General features: G+C 38.3%; 1 protein-coding gene across 2 annotated transcripts in view; it reads left to right on the top strand.

Annotated features, from left to right (window-relative positions):
• The window catches only part of LOC755085 (E3 ubiquitin-protein ligase LNX), a 42,167-nt gene that overhangs the window by 18,688 nt on the left and 6,219 nt on the right, over window positions 1–17,260 (top strand). For both annotated transcript variants that reach the window (XM_030992683.1, XM_030992684.1), the window contains exons 3-7: window positions 2,643–2,752; window positions 13,315–13,424; window positions 13,998–14,081; window positions 14,851–15,047; window positions 15,963–15,993. In XM_030992683.1, coding sequence (XP_030848543.1) covers window positions 2,643–2,752; window positions 13,315–13,424; window positions 13,998–14,081; window positions 14,851–15,047; window positions 15,963–15,993 — 532 coding nt within the window. The remainder of the gene's footprint in view (window positions 1–2,642; window positions 2,753–13,314; window positions 13,425–13,997; window positions 14,082–14,850; window positions 15,048–15,962; window positions 15,994–17,260) is intronic.

Below are 17,260 nucleotides of genomic sequence, written 5' to 3'. Positions count from 1 at the left end.
TCTGGTAAGATCTACAGTTATAAATAGAGAGAACATACACTGTACTGTACATGTACCGGTATTCAAAATTATTGTGAATTTATGGTAAAGTTTAGGCAAGCCAAATAATAGCAAATTCACTAAGATGATTTGCTGCTTCAGTGCTTGGAATCTGGGATAATACATTTACTGTATGTCGAGATATTTTGTGTGACAGATCAAAGCGTTTTGTTGATAATTTTGATTAGAGCTTGTTTGTATTTTATAATTTTCTATTATTGCCAGAAATCGAAATAACATACTGTACATGTAGTGCTTTTAAAAAGGCAGACAGACTGAATGGAATAGAACAGGGTCTGAAATTGTAGCCTAGCTGAAGGCTTTTGTGAATGAATAGAAGACAGTTGATAATCAATTATGAGTCAGTTATAATGAGATTGGTAATAGCATCTCGGGGGATACTGGTCAGAGGTAGGTCAAGTGAGTAGGGTTAAGATGTAGCACCTGTCTTCTCATTGACACCCCCTTTCATGATTAGTACCGGTATCACTCTTTTTGTATGTTCAGCTATTTCTTTTCTAAAGAGAGCCATTTACATTTATTGTCATCTCTCTCTCTCATGTTTTCCCTTATTATTAAACAAAAATAAAGGTTTGCTTATAATGTATTAAACACTAATAATACAAAAATCCCCATCAAACTTCTTTTAATCCAGACAAAATGATCAGCTCCACAGTAAACTGTACCTGTAAAGACCCAAGGAAGGACATGGACGATTACAAAGAAAGAATGTTAAAATGTTTATTCAACTGTCTTCCAAAGTTTGTAAATATTTACATATTTGTCAATCATGAAGGGTTGCTTGTCTGTCCAATTTTTGCAGCTGAAATACCTGTGCATTGGAGTATACCAGTAGGCCTACATTCTGAAATTGTTGTTACCTGTATATGGGCACATTGCCGCACATTTATGTACAAACATGTAGATTTGTAATGCTCTACTGTATAGCAGTGTCTGGAAGAAGAAGACAAAATCCTTTTGTGTATCTACAGTACATGTTCATGTAGCTCTTTTGGCATTTACTTTCAATAATGCAAACAAATATTTAGCTCTCCAATTTTTGTATCATCTTTCTTGTTGTTAAACTTTCCCTAGCTCATTCCCATACAACATGTACAGTGTAGATTATTCTCCAGAGTTAATTTTCTTACTGCTCCTGTGTATTGTTTTGCTGCTCGTTGCAAACAAATTGTATTTAAATGGAGCCATGTGTGTACAATACATGTACTGTAGACCCAGAATATCATCTTGTCTGTGTATTAAAAGTTGGTAATGAAATTGACCCCGGAGTCGGAGAAAGGAAACTAAAGATAGTCAAACTTGATACACTCCCACAGCCAGAGGCATTGGAGATTCAGTTACATAGGGGAATGGGAGACAATAGAATCATGCGTTTTATATTACAGAAGATGCGTTTATATCATCTGGTGGACTCAAATTCATGGGTTCTAATAGTATGGATTTCTTTTTTAGATCCGTTCTTTTTTGCTTTGTATTTTTCTTTGAATATGTTTTGTGTGACTACATGTATGTACATTGTCCTGATTCTTGGATGAGCATGGTGGAAACTTTCCTATACTATTCCTAATTTCCTATATAATTGAATAAATTCTTAATTATTATCTATACAAAACAGAGAAATGCATCATTATGCACAAGTTATGCACTATTGTATGATTCACTACAAAGACTACAAGTGTACATACTGTACTGTGTAACTACATGTACATGTATCTTGCATTGTGTTAGATGTTTGGATAATGGAAACAGGTCTATTTGTAACATGAGATGACATGATATGAAACACGACTTCAATGTCTAGTCATGTCATCATTTATCTCCACAGGGAGCATGCTCTCATCCAGGGAGTTTCTTTCTTTCTTTCTCAAACTTTTATCCCTCGCTGCTGTTCTCCTAACAAGTTGACAATACCGTCTTGAAATATGCATTGTCGTTTTTCTTTTGATACAATTATTAGAACTGTGCTTAGCATGACCAGTAGCTTTATTCGCTCTATAGATATAAAAAAAAACTTGCATCGTTTGCATTTATACAACCTGTACATGTACAGGTGTGTAGGTGAATCATCCATCGTGGTGTTGATTTAAAATCTTGTGGTCTATCTTTCTTTCCTTCTCCAAACTTTATTACTTGCTGCTGTTTGCATGACACATCTATTTTTTCCCTTCTTTTTTTGACACATGCCAAGCATTATGATGTTTTTGTTATTTTGTATGCTTTACAAAATTCTGCAATTCAGCCATGTGGCTGGGAATGAATTTTTCAGTAAACCATTACCTCACCTGCCCTGTCTTGTACTTTTACTCCAAATGAAATCTTCATCAAAATTGTCAGGGAGTTTCTTTCTTTCCCACCAACTTTCCCTCTGGCGACTTTTTGAGTGTCTTGTTGTACAATTAATGGATCCTAACTGATGATTTTTCCCTCTCTATTGTGAAGATTGTGAGTCATGTTTTTCTTAAAGTGAAATAGACTTTTGCTAATTTCACAAACTTCACAAGATGTCTTGTTCTATAATTAATGGCTTCTAATTGATGATTTTTTTTTTCTTCTCTGTTTTATGTTCTTACTCTCTTTTTTAGGATGTTGGACCGGCTCATAGTACTATGCCCAAACACAGACTTCTGTACATCCAAGCTACCACGGAGTGAATTAGAACCTCACTTACAAAATAGATGCCCTGGAAGAATAGGTAAGATCTTACAAAAAAACACTTTTATCATGATCATCTATTAATTTGTTTCAGCGACCATCATTATGGCCAGTAATGGAAAAAAATAATATTTATTTTTTGGGGCTACTTTTCTAGCTTGCCTGCATAAAAATAACTCTAAAATTTGTTTTGCACTGAACTCTGCAAATTTACGGGGGCTCTTTTCTGTTTTTCAGAGGCTCTTTTGGGCATTTTGGGGCAAATTCGCCCTGTGCCCCCATGTATTTTTTTCACTGATTTATGGGCTTTATTTCTTCTAGTTTCTTCATAGCTGCCAACCATTCCTATTTTGGAGAAACCATTTCTATTAGGGCCTTAGAGCTTTTGTTCTGAACCCTAGATTCATTTTTTTCTCCTGAAATATTGCTTGAAAAAATATACAAACTAGGATTAGAGAGTGCTTGATCCTTCATAGTGTAAGATGAGAATTCTGTTGTTGTAGGATGTTGGCTGCTGACCGATCTTCATTAGAGCATATTTTGTAATTTATAACTACAGGGTACATAAAGTTCTTCCGAAACGACTGATCTGACATTTGCGCCAGCAACATTTCGTCAGGGTTAGCGACATTAAGAAACGGCAGTTTGTCACAGTAATGTGGCACTGCAGACATTCAGAAATGGTTTGCTGAGCGCCAAAAGGGCGCTTACTTTGTGTAGAATGATATGAGTTAATGCCCATCTGGCCCTCAACAGATGTAATGGCAGTCAGTCACAGTAATAGCATTCTAAATGTTAATGGACCATCTTTGAAGGGTTACATGTACTGTGAATTAGATGTCTGGAAGAGTGCTAGAGTAAAATGAGCAATAAGAACAACACATTTCAATAGCACATGCATACTGTACATGTACAATCAACTCATCTCCCTGCCCCCCCCCCCCCCCCTCCCACACTTCCCATATAAAATGAGAAATCATTGAAGTATTGTATTCTGAGTTCTGTTTAAAAATACACCAGTTTACAGTTGTGTGCGCCATTTTAAACAAAGCTAATGACCTAGGAGTCATGTATTTATGCGTAAATTAGATTGCGCCCATGCAAATAATGATGACATCACTGCCTGCGCGCTGCGTTGTGCGCGCACATCATCATTTGCATGGGCGCAATTTTAATTTACGCATAAATACCAGAGGTCAGAGGTTATTGGCCCCAATTTTGGGGCCAATGACCCGAGGTCAACTGTCTGCGCATGCGCACTGATACAACTGTAAACTGGTGAGGGAGAGAAAACACAACAAATTGTTTACCTGGAAGCCAGGCTAGATCCATCGTTCTTTCTTCCACACATCTTGAATTCTTGTAAGATGGAAAAAGAACAAAAGAATAAAAAGAATTTGAAAAAATGATGATGAATTTGGAGGCAGATGGTATGATATCACCCATGTATAATACTCACAGGGCATCTAATTTCCCCGGGGTGATGTGGAGAAAATTTGGGCGTAACGCCCCTCCAAGTTCATTGCCCTTGCAATGTATGGAGCTAGTGGGGGGGGGGGGGGGTAAACACATCCATTGTTGGTATGAAGAGAGGGTAGAGAATGAGAATGGAGAGAGAGAAAGAGAGAGAAAGAGAGAGAGGGGGGGGGGTACACTAAACAAAAGAGGGAAGGACTGGGGGAGGAAAGAAAGAAAGAAGTAAAGAGAGAGACAGACAGACACTAAGAGAGAGAGAGAGAGAGAGAGAGAGAGAGAGAGAACTACATGTACAAGAGGATAGGACCGGGAGAGGAGAGTAAATTAATGAGAAGGGAGAAAGAAAGAGGGAAAGCGAGAGAGAAAGACTGAGAGAGGGCAGGGTGACAAGAGAAAGAGATGGAGAGGAGAGGTACAATGTATAAGATGGGAAGTGAGAAAGAGGGAAATAGAAAGAGAGAAATGTGGGGGGGGGGGGGCAGGAATGAGGGACAGTACGAAAGAGATGGAGAGAAGTGGGCATTTGTCATTGGATAGGGGGAACAAAGAGGATGGCTAGATCATATGGAGAGTGAGCAAGAGAGGGGCTTGGATACATATGGAATTTGGTTAGATCGAGGTGTAGAAGAGATAATAATTGAGAGAATTAAACAAAACCAAGACAAAGCTGGTTTATAAACTTGAAAAGACACAATAGAAGGAATACGGGTATAGACATAAATGTGTGAAGCACAGAACACAGAAGCACTGAATGACAGACAGAAAAAAAAGAAATTACATATGGGCATTTTGATGGGTAAACACAAGCTTCATATGAACAATTCCCGAGCGTCCCCTGCCCTATCATACCATACCAGCCGATAACAGATAGGGGTATAAGCATTCCCCCTGCGGACTTCAAGACGTGACGAAAGAATATCATGGATGTCAGACGGATGAATTACTAAATCAATTTTTCCCTGAAATATGTAACCAGATGGTATCGTATCCATGCCGTTTGGGAATTTTTCTGAGGGAAAAGTTTAAGAATCGGAGGAGACTGTTTGGCTACCGGAGTGAGAGGATGATGTAATTTATTCCGATGTCTAGAAGAGGGATGGAGATTTCTCTTTGTGGTGTAGGACACATGGGTGGGTGTTTGATTTCCTGAGATGAAAATATTGTTTTATTTTGGAACTGATTGAGAGAAAGAGGAGATTGAAACCCTTTGTTGAGAGCAATGATCATGATATGATGCAATCATTAATAAATAGTGATAGTAACAACGATAACATGTTTTGATAACGATTGCTACAGTTATGATTTGATTATTACAAGAGCAGAAAAAGAAAGTTATCCTATTTTGGGGGTGGTAATTTTAAATAGAGGAAAATGAAGAAGAATAATGTTCTAAATTGTTATGCCTCCGTTACGAAGTAGCCGAAGGCATTATGTTTTTAGGTTGTCGTCCGTCCGTCTGTACGTTCGTCCCGTTCTCATGATTTCATTATCTCAAGAACCCATGGATGGATTCTTACCAAACTTAGGGCGCGTTTATCGGGGCTTGCCACTAGATATGTACATATCGTACCCCACTATTGAACCCCACTATCATACCCCACTATACGATCGTGATTTGCTGGATGTCGCGTTTATCATCCCTTCACGATTCAAAATAAAGGCCTTGTGTCTGCCCAACTGTTTTGACCTGGCAAGCAGATAGTTTCTTGGAGGTCAACTTCACACACATGCTTGTACACAACACCTGGGTGGTCCTATTTATATGTGAGGTTCAAAACAGCTTTGTGTTTATCGATCTCTCAGAAACGTGATTCTGGCTGTATGTCACATACAAAACACACCTTTTTGCGTCTTTAGATATGCCCATATCTAAAGCCCTTTAAAAAAGGCTTTGCGTTTATCGCCTTCTAAATTTGCCTGAAAGACGTTTGAGAAACCTGGTTCTAGCCAAAAATCTGGTCGATAAACGCAACCCACGACATGTACATATACAGTATGTATCTTGCAGAGCTAATAAACTGATAAGATTTTGGGGTCATGAGGTCAAAGGTCACAGTGCTCATTATGTATGCAAAAATAGCTCGTGATCGCGTTATCTCAAGATTAGATTTGTGGGTCAAGAGGTTTTAGAAAAGCTACTGTGCATGACTAAGGCCCTACGTACAGTACATGTACATGTACAGTACACTGTACATGAAGTATTTGGCTTGCAAAGCCGTTATCGTTCATGTAGTCCCTCCTAAAGAGAAATTTGTTGTGACGGATCAAAAGTGTAGTCAATTTGGATATATTATAACTGGCCAAGTGGGGATGTGGAATTAGTAGTGGGTGTCACTGAGATTAGGGGGTAATAGAGAAGCTTTAAGATGAATTAGGCTGCAAACAAGATTAGTGTGATAAGGTGGTGGTGGTGATGATGATGATAGAGGAATTGAATGGTCAGTAATGGGATGAAAGGTAGATGGATGGAGTGCAAGAAAGATGCAGAGGCAGATAGATAGCGGAAATATAAAGGAACATACCTGTAGGCAACAGCAAGAATGAGAGAGAGATATACATTAAGAGAAAGAAAAAGGGAGGGAGAGAGAGAGATATTAAGAGAAAGAAAAAGGGAGAGAGAGAGAGAGAGAGAGAGCGAATGAGAGAGATACTGTACATATTAAAAGAGAGAGAAAGAGAGAGAGAGATATTAAGAGAAAGAAAGAGGGAGAGAGAGAGAGAGATATTAAGAGAAAGAAAGAGGGAGAGAGAGAGAGAGAGAGAGAGAGCGAATGAGAGAGATACTGTACATATTAAAAGAGAGAGAAAGAGAGGGGGAGAGAGGGGGAGAGAGAGGGAGAGAGAGGGAGAGAGAGAGAGAGGGAGAGAGAGAGAGAGAGAGAGAGGAGAGAGAGGGAGAGAGAGAGAGAGGGAGAGAGAGAGGGAGAGAGAGAGGGAGGGAGAGAGAGAGAGAGAGAGAGAGTGAATGAGAGAGATACTGTACATGTATATTATAAGAGAGAGAGAAAGAGAGGGAGAGAGAGAGAGAGAGAGGGAGGGTTATTGGAGCGATAGATGTTGAAAGAGGGTAAAATGATGTATTCATATTTTGTTATTGCCCTAGATACCAAGTTAGCCAAAAGTTACAATTAGATTTATATTTTTGCAGTCCAGGGGGTGTTTCACAAAGATCCTAAGTAGAACTTAACTCTAAGTTGGACTTAAAAATTATGGACAGCCATTGGAGTCTTTAAATGAAATATATTAAAAAGCAGAAATTCAAGTATTTTAGACTTTTTATTACTTCCACATCCAGAACATGAAATCTCCTTGATGATAGAAAATATGAATGATTTGAATAAACAATTAATGCCTTTCAAAATAACTTTTACAAAATATTTTCAAAGATGCTAATGGCTTTCCATATTTTTTAAGTCCAACTTAGAGATAAGTTCAACTTAGAATCTTTGTGAAACACCCCCCAGACCTGATTTTTAGAACATTACTACCGGTAATCAGAGTCTTGTTATGTCTATACATGTACACATACATGTAAGGCCATTTAAAAAATATACATGTTTAGCGTCCCCGCCCGCCTCCTTTTTGGGGGCCACCTCCTATTTTTTGTTGTTGAAATTTTGTAAAATGGCTCTATTTCTGATTTAAAAAAAAAAAAAAAAAAATTGTCGGCGGCCATCTTGAAAAAAAATAGCCCCGACTGTCAGGGAAAATGTACCGAGCGGCCATTTTGAAATTAAAAAAAAAAATTAAAAAAAGGGCCTCCTCCTTCCTATTTTTCCCCAAAACAGGATGTTTTTTTTTATTTGGCCTAAGTACTCGGTACTACCCACTGAACACACATTTAATATGTATTGAAATAATGTATTTGATGTCACTATCAGCCTTTTCACACACAGCTAAAATTCATCGTATCTAGAGATGATTAGAATCACTCAACAGTTTTAAACATGTCTATAGACAAAATTTCCCAGTGTGAACATCGTTTTTACGATGTTGGGATAGATACGAAGTCGCGATCCATACGTCCCTAAAAGCAGGCTGCAGATACGAAGTTCGTATCTAGAGAGCTTGATATTTTGTGTGTGAAAGAAAATTCGTGTTTAAACGTGTTTAAACTGGATGGAGCGTGCGCTTTGATTGACATGACATGACCTTCAATGCGCAATGGCACTACTGCGCATTTTACGAGCAGTAGTTAATCACGAAACTATTAACGATCGCAACGAAATTTCTGTGTGTGAAAGGCTCGTGATTAGTTTAAACACGTTCGAAACACGTTTATACTAATCATGTTTATTGAATTTTAGCTGTGTGTGAAAAGGCTGAATGCCCTATACACATGTAAAATCCACAGCTCAATGCTACTTGTCTGGCTGATTGCTTCCTCCCAAGTCCCACCTCCAAAAATACATGTATTTGTAAATGAGATTTCTGCCCTTGACTTTGCCTCTCACAATGTCAATAGAGTGTATACAGACAGCTTGCCTCAAGTGCTGTCTGTCAGGCTTTCGATCCACAGACCAAGGTGGTACCTTCTGGCACAAACCAATCGATACCATGTATGCTCAGAGCTGTGGCATCGTTGTATGAAACCTTCTTGTACAACTACAAGTGAAAACGTCTGTGAAATTTAAAACACACATTACCTTTACCATTGGTTATTGGTGAACTTGTAGGTGTTCTAAAAATCAGATCTGCTATAGTGGCCACCTGTCTGCAAATTACAAAGACTACATATTTTGTTTCCCTTGAAAATGGTTTCTCATTGAAACATTTACTAAAGGAACCTGTCTACAAAGACCATATTTGTGCTTCCCTTGGGTGGTCGCTATGGACAGGTTTGACTGTATATGTCCCACCTCTTTGTAAATGAGGTTCATGCACTCGACTTGCCGCTCACAATGTCAAAAGGATAATAGAGTGTCAAAAGAAGCTAGCATTTCCAAGGCAACAAAAAAATCATTGATTTTTCTCAAATTTTGATTTTTGCTGTGTAAATGCAAACTTCTGTATTAAAGATACCTTTTTTGCTCACGTGACTCTCCTTGCCAATGATAATGATACAGGGCATTGATGAGTTGCTCATTTTCAACCATTTACATGTACACTACTACGCACCCCAAAATCAGTATGCCCAAACTACCCAAGTATGCCCAATTGCCCACGTTTTAAATATAAAATTGTAGTGAACAAAAATTGACTGTTTTTCAAAGTAGCGATTTGTTTGTGTAAGGGCGTGTTTATGCTTCACTTTTTCTGGCCAGAATAAGGCATCTGTTACGCGTTTAGTTTAAAACACGGTTGCGTCCATGCTCACTTTTGTAGAATCACTGAAAAAAGGCGATCAGGATCGCCGATCGTAAACTCACAAAAAGATGCGTTTACAATTTGTAAACACGTTTAAATGGGGTCAACGCACTGACCTCTAGTGGGTCTACGTAGCATGCACAGTGAAGGTTTGCGAATCCAGCTGGAAGACCAATTAAGGCCACACAGGGAGAATTGCCTGGAGGAGCCTGAGAAGTGAGCATGAACAGTACACCGTGGAACTGCGATTACGATGAGCGTTTACGATGAGCGTTACAAATCGCTCATTCTGCCTTCAAAAGTGAAGCATAAACATGCCCTTAATCAACCTACAGTGAATGCAGCTGAAGTGCCTCACGTACTGGCTGTCTGGCTTTTCACATACCAAGGTGGTACCTCCTGGTACCTCCTGGTACAAACTAATCAATAATATGTTGGTTTATTGCCATATGGTCTACACCTAGCCCTGTTACTATCCACATGGTCTAATAATCATTTGTCTACTTATCATTTGGTCTATTTTTCATTTATAATAATAACCAGTTGGTCCAATGCCCATTTCATGTACCATCCATAAGGTCTAATATTACATACGTTGATGATAATCAATATGATGTATGCTGTGAGCCATGGCATCGTATCACAAAGCCATCTTATGAACAAGTTTGCACACAATCCATTGCTAAAATGCAATCGGTTGCTCATTTATTCTTGTGTTTTGGGGCCCAGATGACCATTGGTATAAATTTTGTCCACATATCATCGATAACAATGATTTTTGTATAGTAAGCAGATTCCAAACTATTTTTAAATATCCTGCACGATGTGCAAAGCTCTTTCATTGTTCACTAACAAACCGACCAGGTGAAAATGAAGATCAGCGTTATCCTTTCACGACCAAGCACAGATTCTCCCTCTTTTTATGACGTCAATATTTGTCCCTGTTCAAATGGCCCAGGGTTATGTGGGATGAATAAATGATGATCTTGCATTTGTGCACTTCATTTTTACCTGCTTATTAATTTCTGATCAAAATGAATATGGCCAGAGTGCCTCCATTTAGCCCTTAACTCTGCATGTACATGTACATGTATTCCTCATGCTATTAGAAATGATTCATTATCAACGACTACCGGTATATATAGCTTTGGTTTTTGTGCCACCTTTAAAGAAAAGAAAAAATATTATTATCACACAATTCACAAGGGATTAAATAAAAATGTACTTCCCAATCTTACAGTTAAATTGAGTACGGGTATTGGTGTTCAGAGAGATACATGTATATAAATGGATAGCGAGAGATAGGTTTAGATAGATAAAGGAAGAGAGAAAGACAGAGACAGACAGAAAGAGAGAAGTTGAATGAAAAAGATTTGTACATGTAAAGAATGATTGATGTAGCAAACAAGATTGAAGGCAAAGTTTATACTTGTAGGCTGAATATTTCTTTATAGCTACATACAGTACCTCTAATTTCAGCCACAATTCTGGTCAAGAATTTCAGCCACAATTCTGGTCAAGAATTTATGGGCGTATTCTTGAAATAATGGCAAAAGTTAAGAAAGGAGTAAGAGGAGAAGAAGAAGAAGAAGAGAGAGAGAGGGAAATGGATTTCGATGTCAAGAAGGATAGGGATCAAATAATTTTGTGATAAACTGATCGCAGAAGTGAGCAAGATTCAGGGCACAGTTCAAAGCTATGAATATCTGTAGGCATCCGAAACCTCTAATTTCGCCACAATTCTGGTCAAGATTTCATCAATGTATTCACGGTCATCTCACCCTCTAATACCTGGATGCCTTGTGATTGGGTTGCCGTGGCGATGAGTCACTGGTTACCGGATACCAGGTAGATGAAGGGGCATCTTCCCCTGTCCCATGGATGAGGGAGGGTGGAGGAAGAGGGAGGGATGGTGAATGAGAGGGGATTAAGGGGGATTAAGGAGGATTAAGGGGACAGGGTGAACCTCTCCACTGCTTATCTCCTTCATATCGTTGTCTGCTCAGTAAAGGCTCGCTTGGCTCGTTCGAATATGATGTTTTTTAATGTGCAAATGCATGGCAACTGCACCCAACAAAGGCCATTCAAACAAAACATTCACTACCGTATTTAAAGTTCTGTTTTATAAGATGCAGACATGTGAAGTATATAATCGCTTAATCACAAAAAAAGTGAAAGAAAAAAAGAAAAAAAGATGCTGCAGCTTACAGCTTCAAATCTGAGTAAAGCTTAAAGAGGCTTGACCAGGGGACTTCTTAGAGAGATTAATGATTTCATTCCTCTTCAATTTCGCTGCACATCATTATCCATGCATTAAAGATTTTTAAAATATGTCTGCATTCCAAGCGGAACAAGAATATTCCTGATGGTATCCTTTACTTTAAAAGTGAAGAAGAGGAAAAAGAAGAAGACAGGGAGAGAGGGAGAGAGAAATGGCATGTGGGAATGGGAATGCATGGACAGGGGGAGGGGGGGGGGGGGGGGGGAGGCGGGGCATACACTAAAAGTACATTGCATGTTCATTGTGCATACATGTACATGTACATGTATATTCTTTTGCGCTTGCTACCAAAATCCCAGATTACATTTTTATGACTAAGTGTTGACACGAGGATCTCCCTCCACACCCAACCCAACTCCCTTTACCAGTAACCTGCATACACCCAATACATTTAGTCTACAGATTCAGACTCTATTAGCAAAAACAAAATCATGATAATGCCACGAGCGTAGCCTAATTTGTTCAGTAGCTATCTGTGTCTGTATGAAGTTGCTACAGTATACATGTAAGGCCTATGAGTCGAGGGAGACAATGTTTACCGACATAGACTAGTCTTACAGTTCAAATATTATGTTGTACAGTCCATGTACACCGTATGTAATATATAGACGGTATTCTGTGCCCTTATATATTCTATGCTGAAATCTTTATCTGTCACAAAAGCTTACCCAAAGTCTGAAGTGTAGTAATGTAGACTACATTGTACACCTCTCATACTCAGACCTGCTTCTTTTTCGACACAGCCAGAAGAACCGATAGCCTAGTCCCAAGGCTTTGTAAATATACTTTTCCTCTCCGTCCAATGGAGTCTGCTCCTGCAGACTAATCCATCTCTACCTGTGCAAGATAGCTCTATACAAATACAAGGTTCCACGCACTTTGTGAAGTATTGACATTCCATTGGTTGAGTCATAATGTGATACCATACAGAGCCGCTGAGTGGTGAAACGTGATAAAGAATAAAGCCCTCCCTCGCTTGTTTAGATGGTCAAAGTCAAACTTCCATTAGGGAGATGTGTATTGGGAACCTTACATGTATAGGTGTAATCTAGAAAACTATACACATTTACATGTAGGGAAAAAAACTCAGCAGAAAATATGTTTTTTGACTATTTTCAATTCTGAACATATATTTCATCTATTTTTCACTTCCGAATCCTTAGCCTAAAAATGGTAGTTTTCTAGGTAATACCATAAACATGTTGAGTAAAAAAATGACAAGGGTTGTGTGAATCTTTTTTTTAAATGTAATTGATGTTCATGTACATGTTTGCAAGGTCCTGGTTATTGAGTTCAGGATAGGTTTTGTGTAGATCCGCATATTATTATGATGTAAAATAGAGGGTTGAAAAGCATAACGCACCTTACAACTGCAATGTAAGACATGATATTATGATAGTGTTGAAAAAAAGAGCTTAATCAACGCTGATTATGATTTCATGCCATAAATGAAGAATAATACTATATAAAAATGGTATTATTACATGAATGGTGTGTTATGATATATTCTTCTTCTTTTTTTCTTTTTTCTTATACAGTTGGTCCAGGAGCCCCAATTCGACATGGTCAACTAACATCTATAGAAATCAATCGAAAGCCTAACAGAGATCTAGGAATATACTTTGTAGGTGGAAATGAAACTCCACTTGTAAGTACAACGTGTACAACTCTTTATTTCTTATTTCTCTTAAATTGAAGGTGAAAACAGTCTTTCTGTTTCGATTACTTGGGAAACCATATTGAATGGGGGATGGGGGGGGGGGGGGGCATTGTTACACCAAAGTTATTTACAATTTACATGTAGTTGAATGGTCCAGGCATCTTTTTCATAATTTTAATCTCTTGCCCTTCCTCTCTTTTGTCAATTTTTCCTTTATTTCTCTTTCCCCCTTAAGCTACATGTATTTTTGTGATGGATAAAACAATATATAATAATAATAATAATATTTAATTTTTATTATATGGCGCTTAATACAAATGTCTCTAAGCACTTTACAAATATACTATTACTTTGTTCTTGTTTACTGTAAAATCAAAAGCCTTTTGCGAATGATTCAGATTTGTTAAATGTTCATGCCTCAAAACAAATGACACAACACTGGATATTAACAATCCCAGTAAATGGCAGTTGCTTGCAATTTGTGAAAGTTTCATGTTCCACAGTAAGAAGCTTGTGTCTCGTTTTCTTGTTAAATCTCTTGTTTGTTGTGGTTTGTTCCAGATTGGTGTTGTCGTGCAAGAGGTTATACCAGGTGAAGTGGTAGCAGAAGATGCAAGGATACTACCAGGGGATCAAATAGTACAGGTAAGTTATACATGTAGCCTGTCCAGACGAACAGAGATTGATACTGTGAAACCTGTCTATAAAGACCACCCAAGGGAGACAAGAAAAGTGGTCTTTATAGACAGGTGGTCTTTATGTACATGTTGCAATGAGAAATCGTTTTCAAGGGAACCAAAACATGTGGTCTTTGTAGACAGGTGGTTGATAAAGCAGGTTTGACTTCACGTACATACATACATGTACATGTACCCTCTTCAGAGTATAAACAGGCATTGATACAACATCTGTTTAAAGAAATATTAATAAGAATGGTCGCATAACAAATGGAGCGTACATACAGTACTAGGAAACAACACTAAATTTTGTACAGGTCACTTACAAAATAAACCTGCCGAAATTGTTCCGTTCCTTGATTACCTTTGCGCTCCTTTGATTGGTGAAGCGTTAAGATTACCTATTTTATTATTAAATTGCCTCTTTGATTTCAGCTCTTTTTATTAGTTTCTTGATTTCTTTACATCTATTTCCTGCTGTTTAGGTGAATAGTAGAGATTTCACACAGCATAGCAAGAGAGGGGCTGTATTCTGCAGACGTCTCTCAGATTTTGTGTGTGAAATAACCCTGCCAAAAATATTCTGTTCCTTGATTTATGCACTCCAATGTTTGGTGAAGCTTAAAAATGAGAGTCTTTTTAGTATTAAAGTTGGCTCTTTGAAATCAGCTTCTTTGTATTAGTTTCATTATTTTTTGATTTCTTGATCTTCTTTACATGTATTTTCTGCTTTTTAGGTGAATAGTAGAGATTTGCGTGACATTCCACACAGCATAGCGAGAGAGGCTCTGTGTTCTGCAGAGACCCCCCTCAGACTGACGATATACCGTGAGAAGCAGGAATCCAAAGCCCCTGTCTTTACCACAACGGTCCTTCAGGTCTCCCTCACCAAGGTGACAGGGGTTCCACTAGGCATCAAGATAGCCGCTAAACAGTGAGTAGAGGATATCTCTGTAGAGGATGTCTCTGTAGAGGCACCTAATAAAGGGTGCAGGCAATGAGTTTGGATTTAGATTCCCTGAAGAGATTGGACCAGACACCAGGATTGGTATCATGGGATGTACAGAGATGCCAACTGTTCCGTTTTTGCCGTAGTTGTTCCGTTTTTTCACTATGAATATTGCAGTACATTTTTTGTATGTTTTGTTACTTTTTTTTTTTTTTTTTTTTTTTTTTTAGTGACGTTTTTCTTAATTTATGATCATGGGCTTTGTGTCGTAAGTGTATTATGCACGCAGGATGGTGATACGGGCCCCAAACTACGCACATTGCGAACAACCCACGTGTAATGTCGCGCTCCGATCCGGGATACGTATACGTGGTACTGCCGGGTTTTTTAAGCTGCTCGATTAGGGGATATGTTAAGTTGAGAGATTTTTTCAAAAATACTGTTTTTTGCTCTTCAGAATACTTTTTTTTGTTGAAGAAGGTTGGCATCTCTGGATGTAGGACTAAAGGGACTGGGCTGAAGGATAATGGTACATTGTAGCATGACAAGACTATGTTTCTTTCCCGTGGCCTGACTCGGGTATAATCATATATAAAACGACTATGGACAACGCGACCGCAGTATTCACGTGTGTGCAACATTAGCGAAACCGAAGCATGAGGAGAACTTCTGTCTGTTTCGCTAATGATAGAGCGTGCTGACCATTTAATCAAGTCCATTCGTTTACGTGCAGTTGTCGGAGATGGCGCTAACCAGTATTTGCCATGCTTACAGCCCCTTTAACATTGAATACTTTCTGTAAATGGATGCCTAGTGTCTATGTGAATTGATTTTTGCTGATAAGAAATTATATAATAACATGAATTTGTTTTGTTCTTTTCTTTTCATTTTCTTTTACAGGAGTGAGCAAGGAATATACATCATGGAGGTGGTAAGCATCACACAGTTTATGTTCCATAAGAAGCAGCCAATATGTAACTTTGATATGAAACCTCATAGGTTGAGGTTTGAGTCCCAGCCAAGCTCCAAGCCCTTTGGCAAGGAAAATCCAACCTTGATAGCAAACTACTCTAGAGGAAAGAAGATTTTACTCAGAGAAGTAGACTCATGAAAGTTTGAGTGAGATCAGACAAAAAGGGAGAAAGTTATGACTTTCAAAAACTTGTAATCACTTTGAGTTTGGGCTCTTCAAATTGGCAGAATCTGTAATGTCATTGTGATGTAGTGGTGGACAACTTTATTTCAATTTTATTTGTCTGATTTTGCCACTCTGTTTCTCTTAAAGCTTATCTGCCGTAGTTTATAGGAGGGATTAGACTGCCCTGCAAGGTCACTGGACAGGTGGTTATCTCATCAACTCAGCTCTCAGTTAACATAAGAAAAAGAGGATCATGGGGGAGCAATGGTCACCGATTAGGCATTGTTTGTTATATAGAGGGCGCAAGTAGCTGCAAGTAGTGCAGTGGGGCTTTAATAATGAACTTAATACAAGGGTTGGAATGCCCTTGAATCCATCTACTTATGCTGAAAGAGCATCAAAATAACCAAGCGTTTTTTGGTACCAAGCCATGTTCTAATATACCAGAAAATAAAGAGCGTGGTCTTGATTATAAACGGAATTCTGCATCTTTATGTGTATGAGGAGAAGTGAACATGGAATTGCCAGCCACCATTATTGGGGGCCATCAAGTGTGCTGAATAATATTTAAAGGTATTACAAAGTTTTGGTATGGGGTCATGGATTTGGTTCAAATGAACATATTGAAAGCATATGCGATCCTACAATATTCCGTGATCGTTGTTACGGTTGAAATCGAGCCTAAAGTTATGGAATTGTAAATAATAAACTCTTTATGTTGTATAGCTCCCTCTCAAGCCAAGATATCAATTCAGCTATACAACAATGTTTCTTGCCTAAAATCGACTGATTAGCTACTCCCGTTTTGAAATTATATATCACAACTACATATTCTGAGATTTTCATGGTAGCAGCTACCATTGTACAGCCGTAGGAGCTATTTGAAATTTATCAAAATTTACTGGGACTCAGGGAGCACCAGTAAATTTGTGTATTCAAGTTTTCTCGAAAGCAGAATTGTTTTAGGGGCTAAATTTCTAGTGCTTATTACCTTTAAATGGAACTCTGCGTCTTCATTGGTATGAGAAGATGTTGTACGCCTATTTGGAGAGGTGAACAT

This window comes from Strongylocentrotus purpuratus, unplaced genomic scaffold (assembly GCF_000002235.5).
Source record: "Strongylocentrotus purpuratus isolate Spur 01 unplaced genomic scaffold, Spur_5.0 spur5_scaffold_20, whole genome shotgun sequence".
Taxonomy (NCBI): domain Eukaryota; kingdom Metazoa; phylum Echinodermata; class Echinoidea; order Camarodonta; family Strongylocentrotidae; genus Strongylocentrotus; species Strongylocentrotus purpuratus.
Note: the sequence above shows the minus strand (reverse complement) of the source record. Positions and strands in the feature narration are given on the sequence as shown.